We start from the raw sequence: 18781 nt of genomic DNA, 5'->3' as shown, positions 1-18781 counted from the left end.
GTGTTCCTGAACTAGGCAGAAGCTACTGATACAGGCATGATGGGGCCACAGGAGTCTTTTTGAAAACAAAATAAAGCTTTGAACATGGTATATTTCCGGTCTGCCTACAGAATTACGGTTTCTATCTTCCGTACACAATTTTTGTGACATAAAAATTGTGTCACAAATTTCATATTGGGACATATACTGATTTTGAGTCACTTTAAGGCCAATAATCATCTTTTTTTTTTTTTTTTTTTTTATATTTTAAGTTCTAGGGTACATGTGCATAACGTGCAGGTTTGTTACATATGTATACTTAAGCCATGTTGGTGTGCTGCACCCATCAACTCGTCAGCACCCATCAATTCATCATTTATATCTTGTATAACTCCCCAATGCAAGCCCTCCCTCCTCCCCCCTCCCCCCTCCCCATGATAGGCCCCAGTGCGTGATGTTCCCCTTCCCGAGTCCAAGTGATCTCATTGTTCAGTTCCCACCTATGAGTGAGAACATGCGGTGTTTGGTTTTCTGTTCTTGTGATAGTTTGCTAAGAATGATGGTTTCCAGCTGCATCCATGTCCCTACAAAGGACGCAAACTCATCCTTTTTTATGGCTGCATAGTATTCCATGGTGTATATGTGCCACATTTTCTTAATCCAGTCTGTCACAGATGGACATTTGGGTTGATTCCAAGTCTTTGCTATTGTGAATAGTGCCGCAATAAACATACGTGTACATGTGTCTTTGTAGTAGAATAATTTATAATCCTTTGGGTATATACCCAGTAGTGGGATGGCTGGGTCATATGGTACATCTAGTTCTAGATCCTTGAGGAATTGCCATACTGTTTTCCATAATGGTTGAACTAGTTTACAATCCCACCAACAGTGTAAAAGTGTTCCTATTTCTCCACATCCTCTCCAACACCTGTTGTTTCCTGACTTCTTAATGATTGCCATTCTAACTGGTGTGAGATGGTATCTCATTGTGGTTTTGATTTGCATTTCTCTGATGGCGAGTGATGATGAGCATTTTTTCATGTGTCTGTTGGCTGTATGAATATCTTCTTTTGAGAAATGTCTGTTCATATCCTTTCCCCACTTTTTGATGGGGTTGTTTGTTTTTTTCTCGTATATTTGTTTGAGTTCTTTGTAGATTCTGGATATTAGCCCTTTGTCAGATGAGTAGGTTGCAAAAATTTTCTCCCATTCTGTAGGTTGCCTGTTCACTCTGATGGTAGTTTCTTTTGCTGTGCAAAAGCTCTTTAGTTTAATTAGATCCCATTTGTCAATTTTTGCTTTTGCTGCCGTTGCTTTTGGTGTTTTAGACATGAAGTCCTTGCCCATGCCTATGTCCTGAGTGGTACTACCTAGATTTTCTTCTAGGGTTTTTATGGTATTAGGTCTAACATTTAAGTCTCTAATCCATCTTGAATTAATCTTCGTATAAGGGGTAAGGAAAGGATCCAGTTTCAGCTTTCTACTTATGGCTAGCCAATTTTCCCAGCACCATTTATTAAATAGGGAATCCTGTCCCCATTTCTTGTTTCTCTCAGGTTTGTCAAAGATCAGATGGCTGTAGATGTGTGGTATTATTTCTGAGGACTCTGTTCTGTTCCATTGGTCTATATCTCTGTTTTGGTACCAGTACCATGCTGTTTTGGTTACTGTAGCCTTGTAGTATAGTTTGAAGTCAGGTAGCGTGACGCCTCCAGCTTTGTCCTTTTGACTTAGGATTGTCTTGGCAATGCGGGCCCTTTTTTGGTTCCATATGAACTTTAAAGCAGTTTTTTCCAATTCTGTGAAGAAACTCATTGGTAGCTTGATGGGGATGGCATTGAATCTATAAATAACCTTGGGGAGTATGAAGGCCAATAATCATCTTAAAAGAATTGCTTCTCTGCCAAAATTTTAAGCTCACATCTGATTTGTCCCAGTCTCTGTTCAGAGTTAACTGTTAACTTAAAATTCAAACTTAAAGAAGTTATATTTTAAAATTTTTTCAATGTATTTTTTAAGTTGGGTATGAAAACCTCTTGTCAGGGTGATGTGTAGTCAAACGTGTTGGATTAAATACGTGCATAAATATGTGTGAGTTAAAAAACACAAACAGAATCTGAAGTCGATGGTGGTATAGACGATTGAATAGTTTATTACCTCTGAACCCATGTGCTTTGCACGGGACGCTGGGCTTGTTGGGATTCCTGACTTCCTAGACCCAAAATTACCAGTATGCATCTCTGAAAACGTATTTGCTCATCCTCCCTGGCCTGTCATCCAGTACTAATGAAGTAAAGGAATAAGGCTGGGAACAGTGGCTCATGACTGTAATCCCAGCACTTTGGGAGGCCAAGGCGGGTAGATCAGGAGGTCAGGAGTTCAAGGCCAGACTGACCAACATGGTGAAACCCCATCTCTACTAAAAATACAAAAATTAGCCAGGCATGGTGGCGGACACCTGTAATCACAGCTACTCGGGAGGTTGAAACAGGAGAATTGCTTGAACCCGGGAGGCGGAGGTTGCAGTAAGCCGAGATCGTGCCACTGCACTCCAGCCTGGGTGACAGAGCAAGACTTGGTCACAGGGGAGAGGTAAAATTAAGTAAATAGCCCCAATGCACAGGTTTCTTTAAATCCCATGCTCCTCCCAGCATCCCGCCCCTCCCTCCTGTGCGTTTGCTCCGCTCCCAGTCACTGCTGTTCAGGGTTACCCCAGTGAGCGGAATTTGACAGACGTGGATCCAACCTTTCCTGTGAATCTGATTTGAGGCAGCGACATGAACGGATGGTCTCTCACTGCACCTCCAAACATTTGGAAAGTTGCTGTTTATTCTCAGACTGTCACTCACAGCCATGTAAAAACAGAACTGCACTAAGTTGGTATTTTTCTTTCTTTGTAATTAACAGTTTTCTATTTGCTCTGGAAATAGGAGTTACCAGTTCATACTAAAACAGTGTATTTCTGCCAATTTTGCTTAATATTAGTTTATTTTTAATTTCACATAAAAGCTTAGCCCATAGCATTTAGTTTTTAAAGTTTAATCTGACAGTTTCTATTTTACTTTTCCTTTTTGTGTAATCATTATATAGAAATTTTAAAACTAAGCTTTATTTCCATGGTTTGCCTTTCAAAATAAACACATATAAGAACAAAATTGGCCCCAGGCAGAGCTTCCACAAAAATAAGCAGTGAGGTGAGAGGTTGATCATAGTTGCTTATACTTTCTTCAGAAACCATTATGCTTGTAGGAAACCGTGCTAATGCCAAAGATTGGGAAGTGCTTTACTTTGGGTTACAATTAGATTTACAATTTTTAACCAAATTTTGGATATACACGTGAAAGTCCACGGTTGTGCTCTAATCATCTCAGAGCCTTTAAATAAAGTCTTATCTACATTTTAATTATCATTAACTAATACATTTTAGTGGATGAATAAATGAAGTTAAAAAATATACAACGAAACAGATTCTGTTTGATGTAAGAGCCGATTATGAACAATTTTTCTAGAAACAACAGAAGGAACTTGGAATTACATTATCTAATTGAAAAGCAGTTGAAGTGTTCACAGTGTTTCCTCATCACGTAACAGGCTGGAATCAAATAGATATGAATCCTGCAAAGTTACATCAGGAGTTGTGCTGCCCACAGAGCCCAGCGTCCGTGCCATGGAGAGGATACCAGACTCTCGTGCGATGCCCTGTCACTGCCCTTCACCTTAGAGCCAAACTGCCTAGAAGAGACCCGTGTGCAGACAGCTGGCTGCATTTCTATTGGTCAACAGCTGGAGAAGGAGCCTGGGACGGGACTGTATCACGTTTCTCTGTCATGAGGGAGATTTTCAGGAAAACACGGCCATTGCTTTGGGTTCTGAAAAGAAGCAAGGATGTGGAGCAGACCTTGCTTCCTGTCTCCAGGAAGAGAATCAAGAGGGAAGCAGCTGGTTACTGAGCACTTGGCAGGACAGGGCAGCTCCTGGAGGTGGAGCCGCGGTCAGAGTGCGGGTGCTCTGCTGAGACTTACTACGGTGTGAGGCGTGCCGCGGGAACAGTGATCCGTCCCAGCGCTGGAAAAACTGCTCGAATAATTCGCCCTCAAATCTCAAAACACAGTGTTTTCATGCTTCCTTCCTCAGGCAATCAGTACGTTCACTTGACTGAGAATGGGGACGTTACTGGATCTGAAGGACCTCCATGGTCCTCAAGAAAGTTTGAAAGAGAATAAACAATAGGACCTTATGTTTATCCATATTTGGTTTTTGTTTGTTTGTTTTTTAAGACGGAGTCTCGCTCTGTCACCCAGGCTGGAGTGCAGTGGCATGATCTCGGCTCACTGCAAGCTCCGCCTCCTTGGTTCAAGTGAGTCTCTTGCCTCAGCCTCCTGAGTAGCTGGAATTACAGGCCCCCACCACCACGCCTGGCTAATTTTTGTATTTTTAATAGAGATGGGGTTTCATCATGTTGGCCAGGCTGGTCTCGAACTCCTGACCTCAAATGATCTGCCCGCCTCGGCCTCCCAAAGTGCTGGGATTACAGATGTGAGCCACCACAACTGGTCTCTTATCCATATTTGTATGTCAACTTGAGCATCTTAAAGAAGACATCTCTGAGTAAGGAGTGTATATAGAGTGGAGAAAATGACTTAATGAGTCACCTCTAGAATCCTATTGAAGGCTAAAATTTCCAGCTGGTCCTCTCCAGGAAAAAGGGATGGGGTGCCCCTGGGATTCCTGTCACCAAGGAATGCTGATGCCTTTTATTATTATGCAATACCAAACATGTGTTCAGGAGTCCTGATCCTTGTGTATTTCTAGTTCAATGGTCGTTGTGACTTTGGACCTGTTATTGATCCCTGTATTAATTTCTTCTTTCACCCTTCCACATACCCAGCTGTCACCACAGAACACAGCCTGTGTGTTCATTTGAACTTCTCCACACTGGGCTGAATGTGTACAAGACATCAGTGTTCTCATTCCTCCCAGCTGACAAAATCAGGTTCCGCGTCAGGTTTTCACACCTGGAAATCAAGTCTTAGTGTATTGGGCGGTAAGATGTTACGATGAGGTGCAGCTGTCTAGAGTGAGCCTCTTTATTTCTTTCTGGCACATTACCCTATACTTAACAGCGTGTCGTGAACCAGGCCTGGAGTGGCTGCTGGTGGGCCTGACATATCTCCACACCATGAACTTCACAGGCAATTTCTCCTTCTAGTTTACAACCAACAGGTCACCTGTCAGTCACATAAGCCTCTTTCCACCAGATCCCTGGCTAGGAATTGTTCACATAGAAACTGGGAAAACAAATACAGATGGGAAAGGTGCTTGTGTCGATTGGTTGGTCACTAACAAACTCTTCTGGCAGATAAATTCTTCTCTGTATGGTAAAACACACCCATTTGCAGCAATGGTATGGAAGTTCTATCGTAGACAAATACATCAGATTATTCTTGCCCTGTTTTTCCTCCAGCACATAGATGCAGTTGAATCTTCTAATGGAGCCTCAGAATTAAACAGGAAGGAATATAAAGAAATACTTCAGACTGCAACTCTATGGAGGACTGAAGAAGTGCATGAGCAGATTTAGAGTATTTGTACCCATGATTCTTCCATTTTAAGGATCCACTCAGTTTCTCCACAGGAGCTCAAGGAATATTTATTGCAAACATCTTTTGCTGCTCAGTATTTTAAGGATAGTGAACTAGGTAAAGGAAGGGGTAGGAACTTAGGGCTTAGCATTTTAACACACACCCTCCAAGCAGTTCTAACGCAATGTAAGTTTGCAGAATAATTTCCAAGAATGAGGGGTTTATTGTCTCCTATGCACCTCTTTCCATGGCAAGAGTGACCCTTAAAGAGAATTTTAGTCCATACTTTCAGAGCAAGGTTATGAAACTCACATATTTTAAATCCCCCTTCACCAGCCACGGTGAAGCTCAGAGAATATGTGCTTCTCCTCCTGCAAGGAGAAGGGTGCGGTTGGATCCTGTTGTTACTGCACCAATAAATAAATCTCTGCCAGTGAACCTTTAAGAGAGGCTGAGCCAAAGAGAAGATGAAAATGATAAGCAAGAGGAGAAAGAGAATGAGGAGGAGAAAGAGAATGAGGAGGAGAAAGAGAAGGAAGAGAGGGATGGAAGAAGAGGAGGAGAAGGAGGAGGAACAGAAGGAGGAGGAGAGGACAAGGAGGTGGAGGAGAAGAAGGAAGAGGAGGAGGAAGAGAGGACGTGGAGGTGGAAGAGGGGAGGAGGAGGAGGAGGAGGAGGAGGAGAAATGGTGGCATCAGCTCAATCTGGTCTTTGGCATCCTGGGCCATTTGGTTTCTCTCAGGCATCCTAGTGGGAGATGGTCAAAGTGGCTTTTTTTCCACTCATTTCTCCTAAGTGGCTTTCTCTGCTTTGACAACAAACACAGTTTGAAATTATTTTTGGACAGTCCTCTAAGAGCAATATAAGCACAAACATAAACACAAAAATATCTTTAGGGTTCCAGCCCCGGACTGTCCGTCTCCTTATGAAAGTGCAGCATGGGGGAGCTGAATCCATCTCTTATGCTCAATGTAAGAATGGGACAATGTGGGTGTCTTCCAGGTTATACAAATAATCACATTTTCAAGTTAATTAGATTTTCTCACATTAGGTAATTCCTGCTATTTTAGAGATTTGGTTACAATTGTATTGCAGATGCAGTGCCCTGTGGGATCTTAAAAATACTTGCGCGAACTTCACACATGGCTTTTTGTTTGTTTTGGGTTTTTTGATTCAAAAGAACTCAAGACTTTCTTCTGTAAACTCAGGGTTGTTTTAAGAAGCAGAGAACATTATTCTACAGCACTAAAAGGGAACACTGTAAGCCTTGATTCTGCCCTCTGTCTTCCTTTTTTGAATAGAGAAGAAATAAAACACACAGTTTGGGTACAGGGTTTGCCTTCAGCTTCTGGGACTCATGATGTGCAGAGGCTGCCCGAGATTCATTTGCACAGTGCTTTTCTGAGCCAGAAATATCTGGAGAGACCGTGGCCTCTGGAACAGCTGCCTCATTCACTGGTGGGGTGGGTCAAAGCATGAGGTAATCAGAGTTCTTTCTCTTCCTCTGCACCTGCAAAAGCACATCGCTAATTCCCTCGCAGACGCCAACAGGCATTCAGGCTAATGCCTTTCAGAGGAACCAGAGCGTGTCCCGCACGCTGCAGAAGACTGCCTCACCACAGGCTGTTTCTAAAGGGAGAAGAGGCCTAAATCAGAGGCTGGCTTGATTCGCATTTCTATTAGGTATTGATGGAATAATTGTCATTTTTAGTTGCGTTCTACATAGAGCAAAATTATTTTAGGCACACATATTAAAGCACTAATGTATGTAGGTGTGTATGTGTGTTGGGGGGTAAGTAATTACCGTGCCACAGACTGTTCTAAAACACCACACTTGAGTAAAAATATTTAAACGAACCTCAGCCAGTTCTATTTGACCATTATTAGAATGTAAAAACTTAACCAAGGAAAATAATTTCAGAATTTACATTGAAAAAGTTATTAGGAAATTAGCCTCGTGTGAAAAATTGCTATCGTGGTCTACCAGTTGTTGACACCTCTTGAAGAAGAGTGGCCCAAAGCAGTTAGCAGAATTCATCCTGAGAGTGGAATTTCATGAGCCTCAGCCATCATGTTGTCAGTTTCTGAACTTCCTAAAATGATGAGGAATTCGCCTTCATTTCTGATCTGTTTTGTCTGTTATTTCTAGCTATTTCTAAATGGTGTCTGAAATGTTTTATTTTCTAGTGGTGAACTGTTCCGATCCAGGCTTTGTGGAAAATGCCATTCGTCACGGGCAACAGAACCTCCCTGAGAGTTTTGAGTATGGAATGAGTGTCCTGTACCATTGCAAGAAGGGATTTTACTTGCTGGGATCTTCAGCCTTGACCTGTATGGCAAATGGCTTATGGGACCGGTCTCTGCCCAAGTGTTTGGGTAAGTCAGGGTTATTCCCGATTTCTGTGCACAGACCCCTGTGAGGACACCATCAGCAGAAAATTCTGCAAGTATATTTTAAAGGCGCTGAATTTTAATTCCCTCTGCTCTCTCCCATCACCAATTGTAGGAGTTTGTATGACAGCTGTAGATAGAGTGGCCAGAAATCACCAAATACAACTTAAGCAAATTCAAGGGGTTGGGGGACACTGGTATGCTCAGGAGAAATGACGCAGGTAATTGGATACCACTTGGACAATGATGCCTTTATCTTTTTCTCACGGCTTGCCTTCAGGCTCAGCCTACCAGGTAGGCCTGGCCCACACCGCTTAGACATGGCGACCAGGACCTCCCGCACCTCCCCACCAGGCATCTGCCAACCTCAGTCTCGCTCAGCTTAGGTGGGCAAAGGGCTCTGGTGTGGAGTTTCTGTCTGTTGACCTGGCATCTACAGCCAAAGCGGGGAGTGCTGTGAGACCTGATTGGGTTTTGTGAGCATTCCTGGTACAGTCCAAGGTGACTACAATAAAAGCCTCCTATCCTTGGGGTATATACCAAGTAGTGGGAATGCTGGGTCAAATGGTATTTCTTATTCTAGGTCTTTGAGGAATCACTACACTGTCTTCCAAAATGGTTCCACTAATTTACATTCCCACCAACAGTGTAAAAGCATTCCTATTTCTCCACAGCCTCACCAGCATCTGTTGTTTCTTGACTTAATGATAGCCCGTCTAACTGGCATGAGATGGTATCTCTTTGTAGTTTTGATTTGCATTTCTCTAATGATCAGTGATGTTGAGCTTTTTTTCATATTGTTTATTGGCCACAGAAATGTCTTCTTTTGAGAAGTGTCTGTTCATGTCCTTTACCCACTTTTTAGTGGGGTTGTTTTTTTCTTGTAAATTTGTTTAAGTTCCTTGTAGATTCTGGACATTAGACCTTTGTCAGATGGATGGATTGCACAGTTGTCACCCATTCTGTTGGTTGTCTGTTGACTCTGATGATAATTCTGTAGGTTCTCTGTTCACTCTGATGATAGTTTTTCTTTTCTGTGCAGAAGCTCCTGAGTTTAATTAGATCCCATGATATGTGCATGCGTACGTTCACTGCAGCACTATTCACAATAACACGACATGGAATCAACCCAAGTGCCCGTCAGTAAAACACTGAATAAAGAAAATGTGGTACATGCACACCATGGAATATGATGCAGCCATAAAAAAGAATGAGATTATGTCCTTTGCAGGGACATGGATGGAGCTTGGAAGCTTATCCTCTGCAAACTAATGCAGAAACAGAAAACCAAACACCACAAATTCTCACTTATAAGTAGGAGCTGAACAATGAGATCACATGGACACAGGAGGGGAACAACACTCACTGGGGCCTGTAGGGGGCGGTGGAGGGAGAGCATCAGGATACGTAGCTAATGCACGCGGGGCTTAATACTTAGGTGATGGATTCGTAGGTGCAGCCAACCACCATCGCACACGTTTCCCTACATAACAAACCTGCACATCCTGCACATGCATCCCAGAACTTACAATAAAATAAAAAATAAATAAATGAATAAAGTTGTTAAATCTTTTTTTCTTTTCTTTTTTTTTTTTTTTTAAAAAAGCTCATATCCTGCTAGTACTTGGCTTGTGAATTGAGTCCTTAAATCAGGGGAAGGGATATGGCTCCAGAAAATGGATGTGCTCTTCTGGGCAGAGAAAATTATAGATGATCCCTCTGGCCCCTCTTTAAAGCTTATTATCAGTGTATTATAGACCATGAAGATAAGCAAAAATACATCATTGTAACCAAATAGCCAAAGTCTTATTTTCTTTTCACTTGAAAAATCAGAGTGGCTGTTAAAGAGAATCGTGTTTTAAGATCATAGTCTGAAGATTTAGGAAAAGTTGTTACTCTCTTTATTCTTTTTGAAATTAGAAACAAAGCAATCCTTAAAATCAAAATCTGATCTTTGTCCTAGGCATTTTGCATCCATAAAGAAAGTGGAGGCCAGGTACAGTGACTCACTCCTGTAATCCCAGCACTTTGGGAGGCCAAGGAAGGTGGATCTCTTGAGGCCAGGAGTTCTAGATAAACTTGGACAACCTAGCCAGACTCCATCTCTACAAAAAATAAAAAAAGTAAAAACTAGTGGGACATGGTGGCACATGCCTATAGTCCCAGCACATTGGGAGGCTGAGGAAGGAAGATCACTTGAGACCAGGAGTTATGATTGCATCACTGCACTCCAGCCTGGCCAACAAGCAAGGCCCCATCTCTAAAAAACAAAAAAAAAATACAAACGAGGAAGGAAATGGCAATGACATTATCAGTCGGGTCTACCACACACATACTAAAGATGATAATGCCTCTTGCCTTTTCAGTTATAGCATTGTGAAGTGTATTTTGAGAATGGGTTAGTGTTGAAGATTTTTTTTTTCTCCAAGTGAGTTTCCCTCACATTCCTCTAATCTACACAGAAACTCATCTCAAATTCTCATGTTAACAATACAATTAATTTCTGTGGAGAAAGGCAGTGATAACTTTCAAAACAATTCTCAGCCTTATGTAACAAAATTGCATCTATAAATGTGTTACGATCTTCATCAAATTATGTCTGCGTTCTCGTCTTCCTTTTGCCTTCACACATGGGAATTTTCATAGAAATTGGTTTAGTTCTGTTTTTGTCTTTCCCAGAACATTTCTTTCATGTCTCCCCTGGCGTGTGTGAGACTTCCATTTGTTTTCGTACCGATGCTGATGTGCTTCACATCTTCAGGAGCTGGGGTTGAGCTGGCTCTCCTTCTCCTAGCTGGCCACTTCCCTCGGCTTGGTGTCATGAACAACTGGAATTGCTGTGACTTTGCTCGGGGGAGCCTTTGCTTTTCCATGCTCTAGAGCAGCTGAGCTCTGCTGTCTGATTTTGCTGTGATACTGTTTCACTGAAGGTGAACATTTAAATAAAATATAAATTTCATTTCAACTGGAAGTGGTCATTGATCCAGCATTTCACTGTTTCAGGTCTAACTGGCTTCTTTTAAGGACTCCATGTGGATAAAATCTAGTTCTCCAGTGAATCAGTGTCCATGCAAGACAGAAAGTGAGGGCTGATGTGACTGGGGGATGGTGGTGGCTTCCAGGCATTCAACTCTTCCCCTCTGGCTGATAACCCTTCTGGGTGTCTCGTTACCACGTGGAATTCCTCTAGGATACTGAAATGGTCACCTTGGAGTGATTCCTTGGTAGTCTCAATTCAGTTAGTTCTTTTTGCATACAGATAAAAACTTGTCCATTGCTAGCCCTCATTTGATACTGTACAGTAAAGGAAAAATAAATCTTCACTGTCCCATATTAATCTGGATTACAGAATTTGCCTTTTTGAAGGATATCTATAAATAGAGTTTGGGCCTGATTTGGTATAATTGTAAGGAAATGAATGGAAATACTGAGATGATTTTACAGAACAATTTGAGGAATACATTAATCAATAATTGAGCATTATCATTTTACTTATCCATCTTAGACTGCCCCGTATTCAAAGAGAAATGGTTAGAATGGTTTTCTTAGACATGTGAACTTGAAGATTAAGCAGATTTGACAAAATCATGTCGCCAAGCAAAGCATATGATTGTCATATTAACTGAAAAAATTGTGGAAATAGTTTTAATGGACCCGTGTTACTTTCTCAAATTTCCTATAATACTGTTCATTTGGAATATAGTTAAGGGTCGATGGAAAAATGTAGGCAGTATGGCTATCTCCTTGAAAATCCACATGTCAGTTTCCACCGTAAGCAAAGCTACCATAACAAAACAAAACAAAAACATCATCAACAGAACCTCTCCTTTTCAGTAAATAAATTAGGGGGGGAAGCGTCATCTGAAAATTGGTATGCATCACAAATTACATAAGGGAACTGTAGGGCTATACCAGAATATGTAGGTGTTTTTCTTTAATAGATGTTGTCGATATGGGTGTCTCCTATACCAGAATATGTAGGTGTTTTTCTTCAATGGATGTTGTTGATATGGGTGTCTCTATGGGAGATCTGCCAATACGAAGTGGTTTAACTGGAAGGATGTACTCACTTGTTTTATTTTATCTTTTTACTTAAGCTATATCCTGCGGACACCCAGGGGTCCCTGCCAATGCCGTCCTAACTGGAGAGCTGTTTACATACGGCGCCATCGTGCGCTACTCATGCAGAGGGAGCCAGAGTCTCATAGGCAATGACACGAGAGTGTGCCAGGAAGACAGTCACTGGAGCGGGGCACTGCCCCACTGCACAGGTAAGGGGCCTACAGGTGAAATGACAGAATTACAGGCATCAAATAACCTTTCCAATAATGATTTCAGATAACGATGATTTACAGTTATTGGAAATGCCGTATAATTATGCATCTCTTTGAAATGATTATCATTCCATTTCTAGCCAAATACGACTCTCTTATAGATATTGTCTTCATCTTCACCATAGTTGTTAGACACCATCACTTTAAATGCTCTCCTCCAGGATTCTCGGGAGTGTCTGGATGTTATTTGTGAGGAAGCTGGCCAGTCCTGCCTCCGTGTGTCCCTGTTTGCTCTTTATTCTTTTTTATGTGTTTAATTTTCCCCACCTCTATCATCATTAACCACATGGGTCCTCTTTGAAAAAAAATTATCTTTATTTTTTTCATGAATGTTTCTTAAACAATTAAAATTCAGCGAACCAGCAACTCTCTGGATACAATTCTGAAGAATTAAACCTCTCATTTGCCTTTTTTTTTTTACATTCCCAGTTTACCTAAAGCCCCGTTTTCCTTTTGCTCTCTGTACCTACCTTTTCAGTGAAGACTTGATGCATTTACCATTCCCAGCATTTTCCTTCTTCCAAAGGAAATGTCATTTATTCTCACAACCATATTTGAATAGGCTATTGTGAATTTAGTAGCACAGGAGCAACATCCTAAATTCTTTCATTTTTAGGGCTATCACAAAGAAATTATTTCTTACAAGATTGCCAGAATGTTATGTAACCATAACTCATGTCAAATACAAATTTCAACAACTTTTCATTATCTGTAAATGTAACAGCTCTGCTTAAAACAAGTCTAACACAATTATGCATTGCCGTATGTGTTTATTTTCAATAGGAAATAATCCTGGATTCTGTGGTGATCCAGGGACCCCAGCACATGGGTCTCGGCTTGGGGATGAATTTAAGACAAAGAGTCTTCTCCGCTTCTCCTGTGAAATGGGGCACCAGCTGAGGGGCTCCCCTGAACGCACATGCTTGCTCAATGGGTCATGGTCAGGACTGCAGCCAGTGTGCGAGGGTGAGTAGCCACAAGCCTTAAGGTCTACCTTGAAAGTTAAAACCACACAACTCATTCTAAAATGCCTGGCAAAATTCTACAAAAATTATAGGGATTTCTACTATTGATACAGTTAAATCTTTCCCCCACCAGTATTTGTGAAAGCATCATCAGAAATCATGACTGGGTGCGTGAAGGTATTCCGAGTGTCCACAGGTCCCATCACACAGATGCTTGTTTTTGAAAGTTTATACCACGAAAGCTTCTAATCTTCTCCCAGTGGTAATCTGGATGTGGTGTTGTCAGCATTTTCTAGATCCTGGCGGTGAGTGAGTGGGGTTCCAGAGCAGCAAGTAGGACCAATGCAGATCACTGATGGGAATTTCTGCAGGCTGGAAGCAGGCTTCATTCATACGTCATTTCCAATCTATTGGTGGTCCATGTGTGGAGCACTCTATTTCACAGGAATCTGGGGTTATATTCTATGAACTATTTTGGAGTGGGTCTACTTGATTCTAATGTTTGAGAGGCATCATAGGAAGTGGTGGTATGCTCCAGTAATGACAGTAAGAATTGCCACGGACACGTTATAGACACCGCACTGTGTATCAGAAATGAAGCCTCAAGCAATGTGAACTGAGAGGTGATGGTAACCATGTATTCAGTGTTCAAAACCCGATTTAGAATTCAGACAGATAGGACTGTAAATGTTAGGAATTCTTCACAAGCAAACTTCTCAATTACATTTTGAGTCTAAAAAGTTTATACAAATTAATTCCATATGTATTTTTGTATGTATGAAACACTTTCCATATAACTTGACCAACTTGAGTAAGCTCACATACACACTATCATTATGAGAAATTAACTCGTTTCCTTAATCTTCATTTTTTGTACTTGACTATCCTGTCTCCACTTCTGCCTTTATTGTATTATACATACTACATAGATAAATAGAAATAAAATATGTATATGATCTATCTATATTATCCTATGTAGCATTAATTTCATATATAAAATAATGCTACATATGAATATATGAACAATTGTGCATATATTTGCATATTTATATATTTGTCCATGCATAGTGTATATATTTATTCTCAAAGACTATTTTCGACTATATATGTGTATATATGCATATAATATAGGCATGCACATATGTGCAAACAAACATGATAATCCAAGATAATTTTTTACTCCGAATTGCCTCTTCACAATCAAAGTAGTGTAAATCTTAAGACTAGGCCCTACAAAAGTTGTCTTAGGTCAAATACCACTGATTAGTAGTGAGAAATGGTTACCCGTAGTCATGAATTGCAGGATCATACTTTTGTTATTGACTAAAGTATGACACTATAAATTGATATACATTTTTTAATCAAATGCAAATTTTTTCAGTTCCCTCTCATCTTGTAGAGATTTCAGTATTAAAATTTGCACATGAGGGCGGTTTTCTCACCAGAGAAAAAACCAGACTGTTTTCTGCTCTGTATCATATAGTACTTTAGGTAAGCAATCCTATGGAATAAACCATTATCACCAATATTTTAACAAGGAGATCTTCTATGCTTCCTGATATGAGGCACTGAAAAGAGACATTGTCATGTCTTTGGTATTGCCACTGAAATGCATAACCTGAATCCAGTCCTGAAGCAGCAGCAATAAAAACCCCCAAAACCCTAGGGGCATGCAACAAATCCGCTTGCCTGTGCTCATGAAGAAACGTCAAGTTCAGAAAAGACACATTCTGAGCGCTTCTTTCAGATGTAAGAGACTTGATACATGCAATGTGTGGTTTTGGATTAGGTCCTACACTGAGCAAAACAGAGTTATGAGAGGCGTTACTGAAATAGTAGAATCTGACCCTGAGATGATCTAGGTGGTGAACTAACACAGGACCTTAAGGCGACTATTAAAAATATGTTCAAGAGCTTGAAGTAAATTAGATGATGGATGTGTATGAGACAACACTGCATCAAAGTTACATTTCATGCTTTTAATATTACGGTTACGTAAGAGAATGCCTTTGTTCTTAGGAAATATATACTGATATATTTAACTCTAAAGAGTCATCATGTCTGTAACTTACACTCAAATGCTTTAGAAAATACATATTTAGAGAGAGAGAGAGAGAAAGTGAGCAAAATGTAAACAGTTGGTGAATCTGACTAAAAGGTGTATAAGAGTGGCTTATGATATTTTTGTGAAGTTTGTTTAATCCTGTAATTATAACAAAGTGTGGTGTTACACAAATGTTGCCAATGAATTAAAACAATTTCCATAGTAACATTTCAACGTTTCTATTAAATCACACTTAACAGTAGCTTCACATATCTGTAGCATTTATCATTCAGGACTTTTGAAAAGCACCATGGTTTGTGACTTGTGACATTTTGTCTTTAGACCTGATTCTTTGTAGTGATCACAACGTCTTGGTTCTGGGTCTTAATTCTCCTTTGTTTGAGAACAGAGAGGCTGAAGGATCAATCATCGGTAGTATTTTAATTGAGATTTAAAATATTTCCTCAGTAGTTACAAAGAGGGCTGGATGTCAATAAGTGAATGCTGGAATAATTATTCAGACTTTATAGATAGAATGTGATGCTGATGAAAACCAGAACTGTCCTTCTGTTTTCAAGAATACTCAATGCAATCATTGAGCCTAAACCCTGGTTTGCAGGCTGAACTTGGTGTCTGAAGAGCAGACACTCTGACACTCCCAGAAAGTGGAATATAAAATATTCTATCAAAGACGACCATTCACCTGAGACTGCACATTCAATATCATGTTTACCTTCAGCATTTCAGTTTTGAAATCTTAAAAGATGAACAAAATTATGACAGTTGAGGGTGAGCAATGTCTTTCCTTAGAAATCTCCCCTCTTTGGGGCTATGAAGACACACTATGAGTTCTAGTCCAGCAAAGCACACATCAGTCAATTTATTTGAATGAGAGCTTAATTGTGTTTCACTTCCCAATGCATCTAACTCAGGCAGTGCGAAGTATTTTTAAAATTGTATTTTGCTTTCTAAAGTTAGAAATTTATACTTCTATGAAAAAAATTGGAAACTTAGCCCTTAAAAGCTGCATACACAAATAAGTTATAAAATGTTGCAGTGCTGAAAATATTTCTCAAATATGCCATGCTCCACAAAATTGACTGCTTCTAAAACTGCATTACATGATACAGACATCATGGGAAGCTGAATAAGCCCACTGCAATATATGTTACACCCAATAAGGCAACAAATTATGTATAAAAATCATAAAATCAGTGACTGAGCACACACACACACCAGCAAAAATTTGAAATACATTTTGGAGAATCTGTAGCTTTTCATTTTGTTCCTTGTTTGTTATCATAGGTCCAAATCACTGAAGTGTGAGTTACTGTCAATGAAGAAGGATGTAACCAGTGGTTGCATGTCCAGGAAGCGTAGCTTCTATGACTAGCTATGACTTGACTAATCCCCTAGTTAAGATTATTTGAAACCTGATGAAATTATGTCCTCTAAACCTGTCAAAAAGTTAGATACAAAAAGTTAGATAAATAGAATACACTGTAAAAAGGAGGAGGAAATTGTAATTCAAAATGAAACATCTTTTAAAATTCTTCAGCTCAAAGAATTTATATTGCAGATATATTTCCTTCACATTAAGTCAAATTTGCTTTTGTTAGCCATCTAGTCTTTTAATCATAGGTTCAAACTTAACATTTCAAAATGGATCTATCTCGTGAAGTTACATTATACACTAAAATATTTAGTTTAAGCTGTATTAGGAAACTCTTAATTCTCTTTCAGATGAAATTATGATAAAGCTACATTTTACTCAAGAAGTAAGAAAGTGGTGATGATGAAAATAACAATAGCATAAGCTACAAGCTAACTCATGACCACTAATACATCAGATCTCACACTAGGCATTTTATATATAGCATGGGTAATTTTGTAACAGCCGGGAATAAGTATTTTTATAATACTCATTTTATGGTTAAAGGCACTACATCTAAGGAATTTAAATTGATTGCTCAGGTTTATTTAACTTGCATGAGCAAATATTCACATCTATTTAACTCAATTTAACAGCAATTTTTTCTCATGTAAAATGAACAGTACTATTATTTGTAAAAAAAAAAGTATATTTAAAATAAGCTTAATGTTATTATATATTGAGTTAAAGAAAATTATGTTTTAGCTGAAGAAGTCACATTAACAAAACGTACTTTTTATAAAGTATATTTCAAAAGAAAATAAACTCAGGAAAGAGAAAATATGGCAAAGTCTAAACTTGCAGGTTAATTTATGGTTCTTCTTCCAGTTTATTTTTCCTCTTCTAATTTATTTTTCTTTTGTCTCCTTGAAATTTAATCTATTGTTTTAGTCTTAATCCTCTCTTATAATTTTACATAATTGCATTGATATAAAAGCAGATATGTTGACATTGCCTTCTAGTCATTTTCGTAGTTATAACCATGAGTGAAAGTGGTTTTTGTCAGCCAGAAAAACAGAAAGAAAAAAACTCATCATGAATTTTACTTTACACAGTACAATATTTGAGGAGACTTTCCCAATATTAGGACAGCATGATGATAGTACTCATTCATTGACAATATTAGCAAACTAACTAACACTTTAGATTGCTTACAAACCAAATTGAGTATTTTTCATCAGTTATTTGATTCATTTGAGTATTGGTTCTACATAGGTGGCATTTGAAGATTTGGACATACAATTGAATAGCAAATGTAATTAGAATACAATGTAACAATAGCATCAGTGTCCTCTTTTGGTTTGTTAAACTATGAATTGGACCAAACGCAATCCCTTTCTGTGACAGGCTTTCCGTAAGCACATCTACACAGTACCTGTTGCACAGTAAGTGATGAATATATGTTTGTTGAATGAACAATATATATATGTTGGATAGTCCAACCCTTAATTATTGCAATATGAAATTTTAATATATAATACAGTTATCATAGAACTTTCAAGTTTTAGAGAGCCTTAAATATTCTGTACTTCTGGATTGGTAAATATATCCCAATTCATATGCCAACCAGGAAACTACTAATAGATCTGTGTTAGAAAGGGTTGGAAGTCACACCATGAGCAATCAGAGAAGAGGGCCGTGATTGAATACTTCCATCTGCCATTGGCACAGGACCAGGAAGCACCAGCATGTGCACTTTGTATTATTTTTTCAAACAAGATCCAGTTCAACCTGAGCACAAGTGCATTCTTTCTATGTAGTAAGAAGGGTAGTCCCTCGACTCCCAGTACAGTGACTTCTCTGTGCCGAGCAAATTTTGCAGGGTGTTTTCTTCCATGTTTTTTAAGAAAAATATATCTTTGTTCTCCAGGCCAGATTTGAAATTGGATCAATTAAATGTGCAAAAGTGTTTTTAAATATTTTTATCAGCTCAGAGGCAGTCTCATGATATATATTCTTGTTATTAAAACCAGCCAAGGGTCACATCCTTTATTTGCCTGCCTATTGTATATTATTGCAACAGTGCTAAGGAGAAAATGTAGCAACCTTTC

At 39.3% G+C, this 18781-nt stretch overlaps 1 protein-coding gene across 1 annotated transcript in view; it reads left to right on the top strand.

The window, feature by feature from the left end:
- CSMD1 (CUB and Sushi multiple domains 1) overlaps positions 1 to 18781 on the top strand; it is a 2044058-nt gene that overhangs the window by 2012185 nt on the left and 13092 nt on the right. The window contains exons 55-57 of the mRNA XM_030937494.1: positions 7752 to 7940; positions 12053 to 12226; positions 13073 to 13255. Of these exons, the coding sequence (XP_030793354.1) occupies positions 7752 to 7940; positions 12053 to 12226; positions 13073 to 13255 (546 nt within the window). The remainder of the gene's footprint in view (positions 1 to 7751; positions 7941 to 12052; positions 12227 to 13072; positions 13256 to 18781) is intronic.

This window comes from Rhinopithecus roxellana, chromosome 9 (assembly GCF_007565055.1).
Source record: "Rhinopithecus roxellana isolate Shanxi Qingling chromosome 9, ASM756505v1, whole genome shotgun sequence".
In the NCBI taxonomy this organism is placed as follows: domain Eukaryota; kingdom Metazoa; phylum Chordata; class Mammalia; order Primates; family Cercopithecidae; genus Rhinopithecus; species Rhinopithecus roxellana.
The sequence above is the reverse complement of the archived record's forward strand: the minus strand, read 5'-3'. Positions and strand labels throughout refer to the sequence as shown.